Source organism: Podarcis pityusensis (genome assembly GCF_964106645.2).
Source record: "Podarcis pityusensis genome assembly, chromosome: 10".
NCBI classification, from domain to species: domain Eukaryota; kingdom Metazoa; phylum Chordata; class Lepidosauria; order Squamata; family Lacertidae; genus Podarcis; species Podarcis pityusensis.
In genome coordinates this window covers 10,391,150-10,408,606 of record NC_138035.1, presented here as the reverse complement: position 1 = coordinate 10,408,606, position 17,457 = coordinate 10,391,150, and the positions used below count along the sequence as shown (strand labels likewise).

Sequence of the window (17,457 nt, the reverse complement as noted above, 5' to 3'; positions counted from 1 at the left end):
CACAAAAATCAGCAACAATTTGTTGTTGACAAAGGACAGCTGGACATATAAAGGGCCCCATTACCTTCAGTAGCTTAGGGCCTCATCAAACCTAAATCTGGCCCTGAGGAATGGTCAGCTCAGCTTATTATCTCTAGGGTGGGGAGATTTGGAGAAGGTTTGCCAAGTGATGCACTTGTTTTGAGAAGCCTTTCCTGAATCAGTCCAGGCTAGAGATCATCAACTGAGCTGACTGTGCCCCTATATTCACTGAGGATCTTGAGAAGGCAGTAAGGAACCCATGGCATGTTGCTGGACTTCAGCTGCCACCAGCCCCAGCAATGAGTGATCATGAGAAGGTTTGTGAGAGTAGACAGAGATGGATCTGTCGTCAGAGGGGTCCCAAAATGAGGACTGGCCACATGAGAAGGCGCCGAGAGCCAAATCGAGCCACGGCCACCCCAGGTGCCTATTTATTCAACAGGCATAATCATCTAAACCTCTAAGCTGTTTACATAACATATAGAACGTACGTTACAATTACGGGTGAAATCAGATGGTAAAAAACAACAACCCACAAGTTAACCTACAGTTTTGCAAGATATAAATAAAATCAGTGGTCTTATAAACATACGTGACAATATAAAATCGCACAACAGATTGCATATTAAAATAAAATGGCGTATAAAAATATATTGATTGCAGGCTAATAACAAAAGACTGTAATATCCTGTAATTATGTTTTGGAAAGAAAAATACAAGTGGCTTTTGATGTGCTCCCCGCGAGGTGAGGCGCTTTGTCAATCTGCATTCCAGCCTCCTGGGACAATATTGTGCAACTGTTTCCAAACCCTAGCTGGTTAATATCCTGGTACCTAGATCAAGGGGTTGGGTGGGTGGGGGGGACTCTGAACAAACAGTGGGATTGATCTCCTGCTAATGGTTAACTGGGTTGAGGGGGGGGGTCAGGAAATTATAGAAGAGAAAGAGGAAAAATCAATAGGCAGGCTCACCAATTCTCCTGAGTCGTCATCACCGGATGTGCTTCTCTGGGGAGTGGGGGGGGGGGAGAGTTGAATAAAATGAGAACCAAGACTTAGACTTCATACTTGTATAAATACAGTGCCATATATACGTATAAGCTAAACACTCTCTTGGGGGCCCCCAAAAAATTTAAAGGAAAAAAACCTGGCTGTACATTTCCAAAATATAAGATAAAAAACAAATAAAATGAAACCTACCTAACATCAACAGTGTTTTGTGTTGTGTAGGCTCCTATGATGTAAGTCAGGCTTCCTCAGCCTCGGCCCTCCAGACGTTTTTGGCCTACAACTCCCATGATCCCTAGCTAGTAGGACCAGTGGTCAGGGATGATGGGAATTGTAGTCTCAAAACATCTGGAGGGTTGAGGTTGAGGAAGCCTGATGTAAGTAATGAGCTCCACCTGCTAGCCTGCTCCCTAAAAAATCACTGGTTTGCAATTATTATTTCACGTTATAGCAAGTTTCTAGAGACTAGATTATGAGTCTTTGTAAATTGTGTTTCGAAAGGAACTTTTGTTATTGCCGAATGCCAATGTGTTTGCATTATTAAGTTTGTTATGGATAAAAAATCATTTTAAGTTAGAGCTTAATAATTATTTCACTATTAATATACCGGTACTTCTTCTTAATTGTATTTCACTGTTAATATACTTCTTCTTAATTGTATTTCAGTTCCACAATTACTTTGATAAAATACATATTTTGTTGTGTGCAAATGGCTTTAGATACCTATTACGTCCATAAATTACCATATGGCATATATTTGACACAAAAAACAGCGACAATTTGTTGTTGACAAAGGACAGCCCCATAACCTTCATCAGCTTGGGGCCTCATCAAACCTAAATCTGGCCCTGTATCCCTGTATAAATACCTTGGGTTAAAAATGGTTGAATGAATAGTAACATACACAGCTGCCTTATACCAGGGGCCCACCTAGACCAGTAATACACTGGTCTACACTGTCTACACTGATCTGCAGAAGTTCAGAGTCTCAGGCAGAGGAAGGTCTATCATCTAGCTGATCCTTTTATAACTGGAATTGACCCAGAGCCCTCCGGCACACAAAGCTTGTGTGAATGTACGAACCTAAAGAACTTCAGAAGACACACAAGGTCACGCGTCCTGTTCTCACAATAGCCAGTCAGATGCCTCCAAAGTAGGTCAGAAAAAAGTTTTATTGTCCTTTTAATTTTCTGTTGGGAGCTGATTCCCCAGAGTGGCTGGGGAAGCCCAGCCAGATGGGCGGGGTATAAAATAACAACAACAACAACAACAACAACAACAACATTGAGAAACAGAGAACCTGCAGCACTGGAGGTGGCAAGCTTGATTCATTTATTCGTGTTTGGTGGGAATGCCCTTACTTTGAAAACTTTTGGGATAGAGTATTCTCCATTATACCTGCAATTACAGGCCAACCCATTTCTCCGAATCCTGCCTTAGCCCAACTGTCTTTGGACATAGACTTAGGCTCCAGCCTGCGCCACAGCAAACTAGTCGGCTTCTAACTGACCGCAGCACGATTAGCTCAGCAACGGAAGAACCAGACTGAAATACCCCTGAATATATGGGAAAATAATATCTGGGATATAGCAATGTCTGAGCATCTCACCAGACATAAAAAGGTAAAGGGACCTCTGGACATTAGGTCCAGTCGTGGCCGACTCTGGGGTTGCGGCGCTCATCTCGCTTTACTGGCCGAGGGAGCCGGCGTACAGCTTCCGGGTCATGTGGCCAGCATGACTAAGCCGCTTCTGGCGAACCAGAGCAGCGCACGGAAACGCTGTTTACCTTCCCGCCAGAGCGGTACCTATTTATCTACTTGCACTTTGATGTACTTTCGAACTGCTAGGTTGGTAGGAGCTGGGACTGAGCAATGGGAGCTCATCCTGTTGCGGGGATTCGAACCGCCAACCTTCTGATCGGCAAGCCATAGGCTCTGTGGTTTAACCCACAGCGCCACCCACGTCCCTTTCACCAGACATAGGAGGGCCATTAAAGGCATAATGAATAGAGACACCTTTCAAGAAACACGGTCCCCTTTCTTTAACTATGTTAATGACCGAAATCTCAAGACTTTTTTATACAAAAACGTTCAATATTCTCAGTGCAGGGGTTACGTTGAGTAATATGTTTGAATGCTGAATATGTAAGTGTATGTCTAGAGACAATGGATAAAACAAACTTCATTAGATGTACTGCTGGAAAAGTGCTTAATGGTTCTTGCATTTGCATTTGTTTAAAAACCAAGTAAAAAAATGTTTGTTAGAAAAAGAAAAAAACCACTCGAGGGAGTGCAACATTCCAAGAGCAGATCACCTCACAGGATTTAAGTAAGAATAATATTATAATAATTTATTATTTATACCCCGCCCATCTGGCTGAGTTTCCCCAGCCAATCTGGGGTATCAGCTCCCAACAGAAAATTAAAAGCACAATAATACGTCAAATGTTAAGAACTTCCCTAAACAGGGCTGCCTGCAGATGTCTTCTAAGATAAATTATTTGCTTTGCAAGGTATCTATTCTGTTTTTCTCCTCCTCTTCATTATACGTCTTTCCCTTCTGTGCTTTGTAAAATAAGTAAATAAGTGAGCAATTTGTACCTGGTATCTGCCATGGTGCAGAGCGGATCTCGCAGAGAACCCATCAATCTTCACATCAACCAGATCCTAGGAAAAAACCAATGCCAAGATCAGGGGAGCAAGGTATGTGTTCAGTTCAAGACACACCAATGGTGAACTTACCACCCGAAAGCGAATGAAGACAGTCAAGCTAACGGAGGCTGCAAGCAACCCAAGATGACTAGACAACAGCAATTCGCTTTGTGCAGGATGCACAATTGATGTGCGTTTGTCACTCCCGTTGCGTACTGATCTGCAAAACGTTATGCCTAGCTGCACTATCAAGAATCAGAGAGTGTTGTCCTGGGATTTGGGATGGAGGAGACATTTGGTTCGGTGCACATTTAAATCTATCAAATCTGTGCTTTCCAAAATGATACGCAAACCAAAACACATCTAAAACTCTGAAATTTGCACATATCCGAATTTTGCAATGGTGCCGAAACTTTACAAGTCGGCTACTAACAAGAGAATATACCCTCGCCAAGAACACGCAGAAGCAGAAGCACAAATCCCCATCCGATTGAGGCCCCATTTAAAGCCTTGTTATACCACGTTAGCGGCCATGGCTTCCTGCAAGGAATCCTGGGAGTTGTAGTTCATTCAGGGTGCTGAGAACTGTTGGGAGACTCCTATTCAGAGACATCACCTTGCCAACAAAGGTCCGTATAGTTAAAGCTATGGTTTTCCCAGTAGTGATGTATGGAAGTGAGACCTGGACCATAAAGAAGGCTGATTGCCGAAGAATGGATGCTTTTGAATTATGGTGCTGGAGGAGACTCTTGAGAGTGCTATGGACTGCAAGAAGATCAAACCTATCCATTCTGAAGGAAATCAGCCCTGAGTGCTCACTGGAAGGACAGATCCTGAAGCTGAGGCTCCAATACTTTGGCCACCTCATGAGAAGAGAAGACTCCCTGGGAAAGACCCTGATGTTGGGAAAGATTGAGAGCACAAGGAGAAGGGGACAACAGAGGATGAGATGGTTGGACAGTGTTCTCGAAGCTACCAGCATGAGTTTGACCAAACTGCAGGAGGCAGTGGAAGACAGGAGTGCCTGGCGTGCTCTGGTCCATGGGGTCACGAAGAGTCGGACACGACTAAACAACAACAACAATTTCCTTCACAGACCTATAATTCCCAGAGCTCACTGGGAAGATGGATGGATTTTTCAAGCACTCTGAGAACTGTCGTTCCGTAGGGTGATCTCGGGCTAATCATAACTTTTTGGCCTTGACTACCTCACAGGGCTATTGAGAGGAGGACCCTGTATTCCGTTTTGAGGTCCTTTGAGAATGGGTCAGATAATAATAATAATAACAACCCACTCAGTGTTAATATTACTAGCAGAAGCCTTTTTCACCCAACTCTTCTGCTGGAAAAGAGACTCCCAGGACGACTTATCACAGAGAAGGCAATCCTTGCCCTCATGCTCATAATTTAAGAGACTTGACCAAAGAGACAAGAGGAAAAGGGAATGAGAGAGGAGGAGGTAAAAAGCAAACTCAGGTATATGTATAGAATCGCACTGCCAGCTGGTTAAATTGATTCCATCTTACTTAAAGCAACTGTGCTGATTAAGTCAGCAGAGTCCTGTTCCTATTAGCTGGGGAATGAGCCCCAATGAACTCAGCAGGGCTTACTTCTGCGTAGACCTGTAAGAGGCTTGTGCGTAAAGTTCATAAGAAACAAAGAGCCGAGGGAGAAATGAAGGCAACCTGTTCCTTGTTTTCCTCCGTAGATTTAGAATGTTGCGGCCTAGGATGGAAATGGACGCTTACCTCTGGGTTTTCTTCAGTGATGAAATCAAAGCCCCGTATTTCCAAAGCAAACAGCAAAACAAAGAAATAAGCGAGAGGCTTCATTTTGTTGCTTTCCTGAGAACGGCAAGCATAAAGGCTGGGTGGCCGGTCTCTCTGCTCTGCTCTGCCAAACCAAGTTCAAGGAGGAGTTAAAAACAGCTGCCAAAGGCTCTCTAGTATTTTGAAGGCTCTTTAGAAATGCTAACTTTGGTCGGACTCGGGCAAATATTTGCCCGCTAACGCAAGTGGGGGCACAGGTTAGGGGTTGTGCAAACAGGGGCTTCTCCATGCCGGCATTCTCTGATAATGGCTCCGCTTTGGATAGGCTCTGCTCCGCTTCTCTTTGTAGCTTTTGCCCTCTACCTCTGGACTGAGTCACGTGCTATTATGGGAGATCAGCCTGGCCATGGCCCAGGATGGGGAGGAGAGGGGAGAACAAGTGGGGGGGGGGGACATGCCGCAAAGGAGAACACCAAAGAACAGGGGTGGCCTAGCTGGTAACATCCATGGAAGGATCTTCTAGTCCATGGGTAGGCAAACTAAGGCCTGGGGGCCAGATCTGGCCCAATCACCTTCTCAATCCGGCCCGCGGACGATCCAGGAATCAGCTTGTTTTCACATGAGAAGAATGTGTCCTTTTATTTCAAATGCATCTCTGGCTTATTTGTGGGGCCTGCCTGGTGTTTTGACATGAATAGAATGTGTGCTTTTATTTAAAATGCATCTCTGGGTTATTTGTGGGGCATAGGAATTCATTCATTTCCCACCCCCCCAAAAAAAATATAGTCCGGCCCCCCACAAGGTCTGAGGGACAGTGGACCGGCCCCCTGCTGAAAAAGTTTGCTGACACCTATTCTAGTTAATAGACATCAGTTGGTCCTGCAACAGAATGTTGCAGCGCAGGGTGCTCCCCTGTGCAGGAACCCGGCCAAGCCATTCTTTTTCCCTCCCCTGCAGTAGATGGTCAACATTCAGTGGCCACTGAGCATGCTCAGTGGGGGAGTGGGAATTCCAATTCAGACAGCCCCTAAGTGTCAAAAGCCCTCTTCCTCCAACTATTTGAAGGAACCAGAAATTGCAGGTGCACCGGGGGCTGGTGAGGCCAAAGGCGGGGAATCGTAGAGTTAGAAGGGACCCCGACGGTCATCTAGTCCAACCCCCTGAAATGCAGGAATCTCAGCTAAAGCATCCAGGACAGGTGGCCACCCAACCTCTGCTAAAAAACCTCCAAGGAAGGAGAGTTCACCTCCTGAGAGAATCCATCCCACTCTCAAAGAGCTCTTGCCCTCAGAACATTCTTCCTGTTCTTTGGTAGACTCGTAATCTGGTGAACCGGGTTCGCGTCTCCACTCCTCCACATGCAGCTGCTGGGTGACCTTGGGCTAGTCACGCTTCTTTGAAGTCTCTCAGCCTCACTCACCTCACAGAGTGTTTGTTGTGGGGGAGAAAGGGAAAGGAGAATGTTAGCCGCTTTGAGACTCCTTAAAGGGAGTGAAAGGCGGGATATCAAATCCAAACTCTTCTTCTTCCTTTCTTGCAACTTGAAGCCATTGGTTCACGTCCTACCTTCCAGAGTAGGAGAAAAGAAGCTTGCTCCATCTCCCATGTGTGTTGATGTTGTTGTTGTTTAGTCATGTCCGACTTCGTGACCCCATGGACCAGAGCACACCAGGCACTCCTGTCTTCCACTGCCTCCCGCAGTTTGGTCAAACTCATGCTGGTAGCTTCGAGAACACTGTCCAACCATCTCGTCCTCTGTCGTCCCCTTCTTCTTGTGCCCTCCATCTTTCCCAGCATCAGGGTCTTTTCCAGGGAGTCTTCTCGTCTCATGAGAAGACGAGGATCTGTCCTTCCAGTGAGCACTCAGGGCTGATTTCCTTCAGAATGGATAGATTTGATGTTCTTGCAGTCCATGGGACTCTCTAGAGTCTCCTCCAGCACCAGAATTCAAAAGCATCCATTCTTCGGCAATCAGCCTTCTTTATGGTCCAGCTCTCACTTCCATACATCACTTGTGGGAAAACCATAGCTTTAACTATACGGACCTTTGTTGGCAAGGTGATGTCTCTGCTTTTTAAGATGCTGTCTGGGTTTGTCATTGCTTTTCTCCCAAGAATCTTCCATGTGAAGGCCCTTCAAATATTTGACGATGGCATTCATATCACCTCTTCCTCTTCTCTTCTCTTCTCTTCTCTTCTCCAGGCCAAACATACCCAACTTCATCAGCTGTTCCCTCACAAGGCTTGGTTTCCAGAACTTTCATCATGGTGAATTTTTTTTTAAAAAATCACCTAAAAAGTGGAAGAAAACTGGATTATCAAAGGCAAATCCGGGTGAGCCCATATGCCAGGGATGGGGGAATCCTGTGGTTCGCCAGAGATTAGTGGACTCCAACTCCCATCAGCTGCTGCCAGCATCAACAATAGCCAGGGATGATGGGAGTTGTGGTCTCTGGAGGGCCACAGGGTCCCTATCCTCTGCCTTAGAGAGCAGAAAAATCCCAAGGGAAACTTAGCAAAACAAATACCATCAGGCCAACTTATTTGCGTGTGATGGCGGTACTTACCCAGGGCACCACTAGGTGGCGGGATGTGCTCAGTTATAGTTCAAAGGCGGGGAAAATAATTTAGCTATGGATTTCACATTATGTACAGTGGTACCTCGGGTTACAGACGCTTCAGGTTACAGACGCTTCAGGTTACACACTCCGCTAACCCAGAAATAGTACCTCGGGTTAAGAACTTTGCTTCAGGATGAGAACAAAAATCGTGCTCTGGCAGTGCAGCGGCAGCAGGAGGCCCCATTAGCTAAAGTGGTGCTTCAGGTTAAGAACAGTTTCAGGTTAAGAACGGACCTCTAGAATGAATTAAGTACTTAACCCGAGGTACCACTGTATTTGTGTTGTTTAGTTGTTTAGTCATTTAGTCGTGGCCGATTCTTCATGACCCCATGGACCAGAGCACGCCAGGCACTCCTGTCTTCCACTGTCTCCCGCAGTTTGGTCAAACTCATGCTGGTAGCTTCGAGAACACTGTCCAACCATCTCGTCCTCTGTCATCCCCTTCTCCTTGTGCCCTCAATCTTTCCCAGCATCAGGGTCTTTTCCAGGGAGTCTTCTCTTCTCTTCTCATCAGGTGGCCAAAGCCTCAGCTTCAGGATCTGTCCTTCCAGTGAGCACTCAGGGCTGATTTCCTTCAGAATGGATCGGTTTGATCTTCTTGCAGTCCACGGGACTCTCAAGAGTCTCCTCCAGCACCAGAATTCAAAAGCATCAATTCTTCGGCGATCAGCCTTCTTTATGGTCCAGCTCTCACTTCCATACATCACTACTGGGAAAACCATAGCTTTAACTATATGGACCTTTGTCGGCAAGGTGGCGTCTCTGCTTTTTTGTACTTGTATTTGCAAATAAAGCAATCTAGCTCCGGATTTTGTTCACTTTGATCCCAGTACACGGCATTCCCAGAACCTGCATAAACAAACAACACACTCCAACTCTAGAAGCCCCCACACATGTGAACCCAGAAACCTCCCCTCTATGATCTTGGCTCCAGATTCCTGAGTAAGAAATAAATAAATCTGTCAATTTTTGTTTCTCTGCATTTGTCATTTTTCTGATCTCAAGTCCGGTTCTTCACATTTCCACATCAGTCTGTGAGTTTGTTTAGTTTTTTAAATAATAAATGTTCTCATGGCAATGCACTGGCTTTTTAAAATTATTATTACTACCTGTCCTTCCCTGTAAGCTCCCAGGGCAGGTCACACATTAAATAAAAACCATATTAAAAAGCATTTAAAACAACTTGTGATTTACAACCATAAAAGTAAGATGGGTCCTGTTAAGTTGTGGGCGAACATATCAGATGACACAGTGATTCTTCCAAAGCAGCTCTTTATTTGTAAGCTGGAACAGAACTGAACTGAGGAGCTCAGTCAGCCTGCATATATAGAGCTCCACTAGAATGCAACAGTAACCATTTTCTGTAACTAGCCAATCACTGAACGTCACTCTCGATCCTTCATTTGCATACAAACTATCCAATCACTGAATGTCACTTTCGATCCTTCATTTGCATAACTATCTACAGTATCCCCCTGCTGGCCCAGGGTGAGAACTTCAGTACATAACAGGTCCTAAAAACACATTTGTGTATGCAGTCTTGCCTTACATAGACATTTCTGCAAAGCGATTTCACCTAATATAATGCATTCTTTCTGGTCTGTTCACTAATAGATGCATTTTATACATACTTATGCACAACCGAGGATATACTTTGTGTTTTGTTCTTTACAAATTACTTGACTGGAGAACTGCGTTGCAAAATCTGAAGATGTGTGGTATTCAAAGGATGGCTCAATTTCGATTTACATTCCTTGCTGGCATCCATCTGTCTCGGGAGACGATGGAGGAGTGTGCCATTGTCAAACTTTTGGAAGGTTGCAGCACCTGTTGTGCCTGTAGAGACTGATATGGGAGAGATATGTTTTCTTGCAGCTGGGGCAGGCAAAGGCATCCAACTGTGCTGCTGCAGATGCACCAGGGCATTTCTTCCAGTGGTCATTCCTCCTGTGGTCAGAAAGTGTGAATTAGGTAGGTTCACCTTGAATGCAAACGGAATCAAATTCCTCCCTACTCCCGAGGAGACCTCCCGCTACTCTGCTCTCTCTGTGCCGTTGCAAACGTTGCGAGTACTTTCAAGAATAGCTCATAGAACAGTTTTGTCTCCTGCACAAATTTGTTTTGAATTGGTGAATACTGCAGTCATTTTTTTTAAGTTATGGGGGGAAATGTCAGGTCTGCATGCAGGAGCCAGGCCCTGTGACGAATAGGACTTTGCAGGACTGGGGCCTTCCTAAGTTTGTTCTGAAGAGGCAAGGCGCGGCCTCACAGGTGAGGCATATTTGTAACTCACAGCACCTGGTGGCAAGAGCTAGGAAGGGATATAAGGTCAGCATTTCCCTTTGGCTCTTTGCCACAGCAACACTTTCCCTGCGTTGCTGTGTTTGACTCCCTGCTTCTTGATCCTCGGACCCCTGACTTCGTGACTCCTTGCTTCCTGACCCTCGGACCCTTGGCTTTCTGACTCCTGGCTTCTGGACTCCCATTCCTGCCCCCACACCGCTATCTTGCCCTGGTCCCAACGTCCCCAGCCAGGACTTCGATCGCCCATGAACTGGACCGTGACAGGAAATTACACTACAAAACAAGCTATACAATAAACAATCAAACAGACCCCCCCCCCCAAAAAAAACAGGAGCAGGAAACATCAGCAGCAAAACATGCCACCAATTGCAAAATCATTAGCAGTCGCATTTCATGCTCCTCATACTGATTTTTTGCCACCTCCGACCGCTGTTAAGGACACAAGAACACTCCAGGTTGGGGGTTATCTGGTCAGTTGGCAATGGTGCTGATAGCAAGCTTCGTGCAAGCCTGGGAATAAATTCACAAGAGGAATTCCTATTCAGTTTCCTGCAGTTGTTTCCCCTGCTGGTATGGAACTGGCTCCGAGGCAGAAATAACAGCTGGTTGCATGATTAGCCGGCAAGTCAGGACAGAGTGTGTGTGTGGGTGTTCTTATTTGACCTCCGAGAGAGCTGGCAACCTTTTTCGGGCTGGCCTTGGCCCAGGACTGACCAGTTGCCGACAACTAATGTGAAAAGGCAGGTGATGGCACAAGCAGCTCACTGTCACTTTGGAGTGGAAACGTGTTCAGATGTTTCATTCTGGAGCATGCAGGCCACTTTGCAGGGCACAGCTCTTGCGCCGAGCCCTGCAGACACGCCACACGGCCGAGCATGTACTCATTCATGTAACACACCTGTTTGTTTGGGCACAGTTTTGTTCCTTGGGAGCAGCCAAAGAGCAGAAACAAGCTCGCATCCGCGTGTTCTCATTTGTGAAGTGTGCAGTGCCAAACAAAACAGACACTCAAAAGCTGTTCTTGACTATCAAAAGGAGAGAGGGAGATGAGAGAGAGAAGAGGAATGGCTCTTAGTGGCAGATCATCTGTTTTGCATGCAGAAGGTCCCGGGTTCAAATCCTGGAAACTAAGCAGAACTAGGACAGACCCTGATCTAGAATCCTGGACAGCCTCTGCCAGTCAGTGAAGACGTTACTGAACTGGATGGACCAACGGTCTGACTTGGTATACACTATTATTTTTATTTATTTATTTATTTATTTAATTTATATGCCACCCTTTCGTCAAAAGATCTCAGGGCGGTCCACAAGATAAAAACATGAGATAAAGCACAACTAAAACAGAAACAACAAAACAAGAACCGTCCTCTCACAAACACATTTAAAAGGCTGTAAGAATATTAATCAGCCAAAGGCTTGGTTGAAAAGGAAGAGCATTCTACAAACAGGGGGCCACTGCAGAAAAGGCCCTTTCTCATGTGGGTACCCTCCAGACCTCAGGTGAAGGAGGCATGTGAAGAAGGGCCTCAGATGATGAATGCAGAGTCCAGGTCAGTTTATAGGGTGGGAAGGAGGTTCTTGAGGGTCCTGAGTCGTTTAAGCCAGCTTCCTATGTTTCTAGGGGAACGTGACAATTGGTTGTTGTTAAGTTGTGGATGAACACATCAGACGACACAGCGATTCTTCAAACAGCTCTTGTTTATTCACAGACCCAGAACAGAACTGAACTGAAGGGTTCCGCCAGCCTGCTTATATAGAGTTCCACTACAACGCAACAGTAACAACTTTCTGTAACTATCCAATCACTGAACATCACTTTCAATTCCTTATTTGCATATGTGGACCTGAGTGAAAACTATCTACAGTATCCCCCTGCTGGCCCAGGGTGAGAACTTCAGTACATAACAGTTGTCGTGATACACCAGTCCTCCTCTGAGCCGACAATGCAGAAAGCTTCCTTTCCTTCAGCTACTTTTGGTGGATGTGGAAGAAGAGAGAGGCTAGGACCTGCCGAGTTTCCCACAATTAATTCCTGCAGAAGGCTGCCTAGTTATTTCCATGGGGATAGGTGGTGGGGCTCAGTTCTGCTGGAAGCTGTGGCCTGTAATCCCAGGGCGAAGAAACCGATAACAGCACTCTTCACATGCACCAAGGCACCACCTTTGCCTTACTTTACATCACCCAGAGCTTTCAGCCTGATGCTGGGAGCACAGATAAAGAGCCTTGGAGGATCAGGCCAGCATCTGGGTCTTACAGGGCCCAACCGGATGTTTGAGGGAAGCCCGAAAGCAGGACATGAGCACATCTGGGACCAGGGATGAGAAAATCTGTCAATACCAGTTTCTCATCCCCCCCCCCAAATCCAGCTTTCCACACTTCCCCGCCAGTTTTTAAAAAGCCACTATGAAAATTCACACAATGCTACACAAACATCTGTTTGAATTCCGCTTTGCACATCTTTGCAAGCCGTTCCCTGCAAGACAATGCACATTCGTGCGCCATTGTAAACAATATAGCCACTTGTGTGTATGCACCGTATATGCATTCCTGCGCACATTCCTTTGCATTGCAAAATTGGGAACAGCGTGGATTTTGGTGGGCAGCCTTGTTTTCGGCTCGTGCACTCTTTAGGAAAGTGCAGGACAAGTGGGCTCACCTTTAAATGCAAACTGAATCGAATCCCACCCCCTCCCTTCTCCCTAACTGAGCTGAATCTGCAAGAAATGAAACCCAGAACCTTGGCCGAAGCAAGCGGTGCTTCTGAGCAACTAGACTTTATCAGGAAATCCAGCAAGATCAGCTTGTGTTTCCCTTTCTGGTAAATTAAACTTGAGCGAGGAAACCCCGGGCTTGGCTATGAACTCTGGCAGAGGGGCTGGGTCCAGGGGAGGAGAGTAGGGCGAGGCGAGCAGCCAAGCAGACTGCTGTCAGATGCTTTCCCCATCTCAGTGAGCGGCAGGCTGAAGCCGCAGCAAATACCTCCCCCCCTCCACAACTTTCCCATCTTTTCCCACCCAGTTCCTCTAATTTTGGCTTGTGTTTTCCACCATGATCTGGCTGGTATGGCTTTGCTGTCATCTCTCGGCCGTTTCTGCACAGCAAGATCCTGAACTCCTAGCCAGGGACCTAGAAGAAGCTGAGATTTTGGATTACAGCCTCATTGACAATGTAAGAGCTAATAATAATAATAATAATAATAATAATAATAATAATAATGGTTTTATTATTGCTGTGGGTCTGTGGCCAAAAGGGTGTGTGGAGCTCAGCTCTTGTGACTTGAGGAGCAATCCGACATAATTTAGCAAGCAAAGCTTTTCTCTTAGCCCAGTGGGTATAGGTTCGCTGGTTTTCTTCCTGCGTGTCCAGCTGCTGTTAAAATGAAAGGGTGGGGTAGCTGAATTATTTTTTAAAGTGGCAAGCTTAATTAAAGAAAAGACCTTCGCAATCGCCCCTTATATGCAGAGTTGGCAAGTTTAGACTCTAAAAGGGTTTCCTTATCATATAAATAAGAGTTCTACGAGAAATGCAGCCAGCTGCTCCCATTTCTTGCAGCGCTTTATAGTAATATAATAATAATAATAATAGATTATTTGTATCCACGCCCATCTGGCTGGGTTTCCCCAACCACTCTAGGCAGCTGCCAACAAAATATTAAAATACAATAGTCTATTAAACATTAAAAGCTTCCCTAAACAGGGCTGCCTTCAGATGTCTTAGAAGTCTGGTAGTTGTTTTTCTCTTTGACATCTGACAGGAGGGCATTCCACAGGGCGGGGGCCACTACCGAGAAGGCCCTCTGCCTGGTTCCCTGTAACTTGGCTTCTCGCAGCGAGGGAACCACCAGAAGACCCTCAGAGCTGGACCTCAGTGTCCGGGCAGAACAGTGGGGGTGGATTATTCAGATATACTGGACCGAGGCCGTTTAGGGCTTTAAAGTTCAACACCAACACTTTGAATTGTGCTCGGAAACATACTGGGAGCCAATGTAGATATTTCAGGACTTGTGTTATGTGGTCTCGGTAGCCGCTCCCAGTCACCAGTCTAGCTGCCGCATTCTGGATTAGTTGTAGTTTCCGAGTCACCTTCAAAGGCAGCCCCACGTAGAGCGCATTGCAGTAGTCCAAGCGAGAGATAACCAGAGCATGCACAACTCTGGCGAGACAGTCCATATGGTTCTTTCACAGAACCATAGAATTGTAGAGTTGGAAGGGACCTCTGAGGATCATCTAGTCCAACCCCCTGCAATGCAGGAATCTCAGCTAAAGAAAACCCTAACTTTGGAGGGGTGATAGTCACACCTGGCAAATAAATAAACCAATATGCACACTTAAGGTGCAGGAGGACCCCATTCTTGAAGGCTGGATTTGACAGCCCTGCTTAAACATGAATGATGCCACCCCAGGTAGCTAACTAGAACCTCCCTTTTCAACTGCAGTATACCTTGGTACTGAGGACAAACAACAGAAGATGTTCATCACCCGGCTTGGATGCTTCCTGTAGCCCTCTCTGCTTGCTTAATATAGTTTCCTTGCCTCTCAGTTTTATTCTGTGCTGAAGGATAACTGAGATATCTGAGCCAGTGTGGTGTAATGGTTAAGAGCAGTAGACTCGTAATCTGGTGGACGGGGTTCGATTCCCCGTTCCTCCACATGCAGCTGCTGGGTGACCTTGGACCAGTCACACTTCTCTGAAGTCTCTCAGCCCCACTCACCTCACAGAGTGTTTGTTGTGGGCGAGGAAGGGAAGGAGATTGTTAGCTGCTTTGAGACTCCTTCGGGTAGTGATAAAGCGGGATATCAAATCCAAACTCATCTATTATACTGTGATTCTTTTTTGGGGGGGGGGTTTGCTGTATATTGCCCTGCAACCCATCCTGATGATGGACATTTTGGAATTTCAATCAATCTGGCTCATCAGAATACTAGGCTTCAGCTGCGATCCTATTCACACTTACTCGAGAGTAAGGCCCACTCATCCTGATGAGACTTTCTCCCAGGTAGACATAGGACTTTACTGTAAATAGACCTTTGGTCTGATCTAGGAAGGCTTTCCTTCCATTCCCAACTCTCTCAGAAGCCAAGGTCAGAATGCTCAAATATCCCTTCGTCCATCTTGGGGTTGCACCTCGCCCCTTCGGACAATTTCAAGGTGCTATTTCTGGTATCCACGGGTTGTTTTCTCAGCTTCCATAGATTCTCTGTGTTTTGTTTGGGATCTTGTGCAAAGCGAGTGGCGTGTTGTCCTTTACACCGCAGGAACACCTAACTAAACAAGCCTGAGGAATTCACTAGGAAATCCTGGGTTGGACGGCAGGTGAGAGGCAAACACGCAGAACAAAAGGAAATAGGAACTTTTACAGTGTTGGGGGGGGGGGGGAATAGGTGATCTGGAGGTTAGATGCAGGTTCTCCGGAGGCTATTGGACACCAAGTCCCATCAGCCCCAGCCATCAAGGGCAACAGGCAGGGGAAGATGGGAGTTGGAGTCCAGTAGCATCTGGAGGGCCCACCTGCAGGTTGCCCACCACAGGCTTAACCCTTTCCATGCCCACTACTTTCCCTCTGCAATTCTGCCACTGGCCACAGGGGCAGTTTTCAATGTGTTTTACCTATGCGTCTTTCGTGAGGGGTTGGGGGACGACTCCATTTGGGGCAACAGCTGAAAAGAGGGCTTGAACAGCAGCAGGCTGGGTAAAGGTTAAGCAAGCCTTATCCTCCCCCACCTGGCAGCTTAAGGCAGCCACTTAAAGGTAAAGGGACCGCTGACCATTAGGTCCAGTCATGGCCGACTCTGGGGTTGCGGCACTCATCTCGCTTTATTGGCCAAGGGAGCCGGCGTACAGCTTCCGGGTCATGTGGCCAGCAGGACTAAGCCGCTTTTGGCGAACCAGAGGAGCGCACGGAAACGCTGTTTACCTTCCTGCCGGAGCGGTACCTTTTTATCTACTTGCACTTTGACGTGCTTTCGTTACTGCTAGGTTGGCAGGAGCAGGGACCGAGCAACAGGAGCTCACCCCATCGCGGGGATTCGAACCGCCGACCTTCTGAACGGCAAGCCCTAGGCTCTGTGGTTTAACCCACAGCGCCACCTGCGTCCCTAAGGCAGCCACTTACACATCACCAAAAAAGAAGGAACTGGTCGCAGGAAGAAGGCATAGGTCTGCATACATTTTGCACACCCTAATTTATATTTATCAATGCACATTTGGCGTCAATGGCTGTGGGTGACATCTGGCTAACATCTAGGGTATGATATCCAAGTAGACCCATTGTTCTACTTTGCTCAGTTGACATCCGAGCCATGACAGGGCCTTTTCAGTGGTGGCTCCCCATTCGTGGAATGCCCTCCCTCGTGAGGTGTGTCTCCATCCTTCATTATTGACTTTCAGGAGTGAATTCAAAAAACATCCCTGTTTACTCCAGGCATTTGGTGACTGGAAGTTACTGCCCCTGACAAGCCTGAAATCACGGACTGAGAAAATATGATCGCATTTAACCTTCTTTTTAAAATGTTGTTAATGATATTGCAATTGATGTGTTTGCCACCCTCGATTCCCTTGGGAGGAAGGGCGGGTTACGAACTGAATAAAATATTCTATAACTGCAGTGGAAACAGAATGCATTTCACCATAGCGGGTGAAAGATGTGCCTCTGAATTTGTCGTCCAGAGGCTTGCTGTCAATAGGCAACTTCAAGGCTCCTCCTACTTCCTTTTCTTAACAACTCATTATCATTAAACCAGCCCTGGGCCACATTCATGCATTTAAAGCATTAGCATGTCGCTTTAAACAGCCGTGTCTTGCCCCAAAGGATTCTGGGAGCTGTAGTTTGTTGAGGGTACTAAGAAGCCCCTGGTCCCCTTACAGAGCTTTGATTCCCAGAGTTCCCTGGGAAAGAAGGATTTATTGTTAAACCACTCTGGAAACGGTAGCCCTGAGAGAGAAATAAGATGTCTCTTGATGTATGCTGTTGTCAATAGGCAGGGAGTTCCAAAGTCAATAAGCTGCCCCACTAAATGATCAATTTCTTACAACCTCGGAGAGTGAGGGTTATGTGGCATCTGTCTCCCATTTTTTTGTAGTTGT

General features: G+C 46.4%; 2 protein-coding genes and 1 long non-coding RNA gene across 4 annotated transcripts in view; 2 read left to right on the top strand and 1 right to left on the bottom strand.

Moving 5' to 3' along the window:
- Positions 1 to 5,645, bottom strand: part of ITIH2 (inter-alpha-trypsin inhibitor heavy chain 2) — a 54,844-nt gene extending 49,199 nt beyond the window's left edge. For both annotated transcript variants that reach the window (XM_081022720.1, XM_081022721.1), the window contains exons 1-3: positions 5,430 to 5,645; positions 3,631 to 3,696; positions 993 to 1,028 (exon numbers count right to left, since the gene is read on the bottom strand). In XM_081022720.1, the coding sequence (XP_080878846.1) occupies positions 993 to 1,028; positions 3,631 to 3,696; positions 5,430 to 5,513 (186 nt within the window). In that variant the 5' untranslated portion in view covers positions 5,514 to 5,645. The remainder of the gene's footprint in view (positions 1 to 992; positions 1,029 to 3,630; positions 3,697 to 5,429) is intronic.
- Positions 1 to 17,457, top strand: part of LOC308486517 — a 244,170-nt gene that overhangs the window by 161,359 nt on the left and 65,354 nt on the right. The gene's annotated exons all lie outside the window — the stretch shown is intronic.
- The window catches only part of ITIH5 (inter-alpha-trypsin inhibitor heavy chain 5), a 69,530-nt gene continuing 65,354 nt past the window's right edge, over positions 13,282 to 17,457 (top strand). Inside the window, exon 1 of the mRNA XM_081022729.1 lies at positions 13,282 to 13,542. Within this exon, the coding sequence (XP_080878855.1) occupies positions 13,423 to 13,542 (120 nt within the window). The 5' untranslated portion in view covers positions 13,282 to 13,422. The remainder of the gene's footprint in view (positions 13,543 to 17,457) is intronic.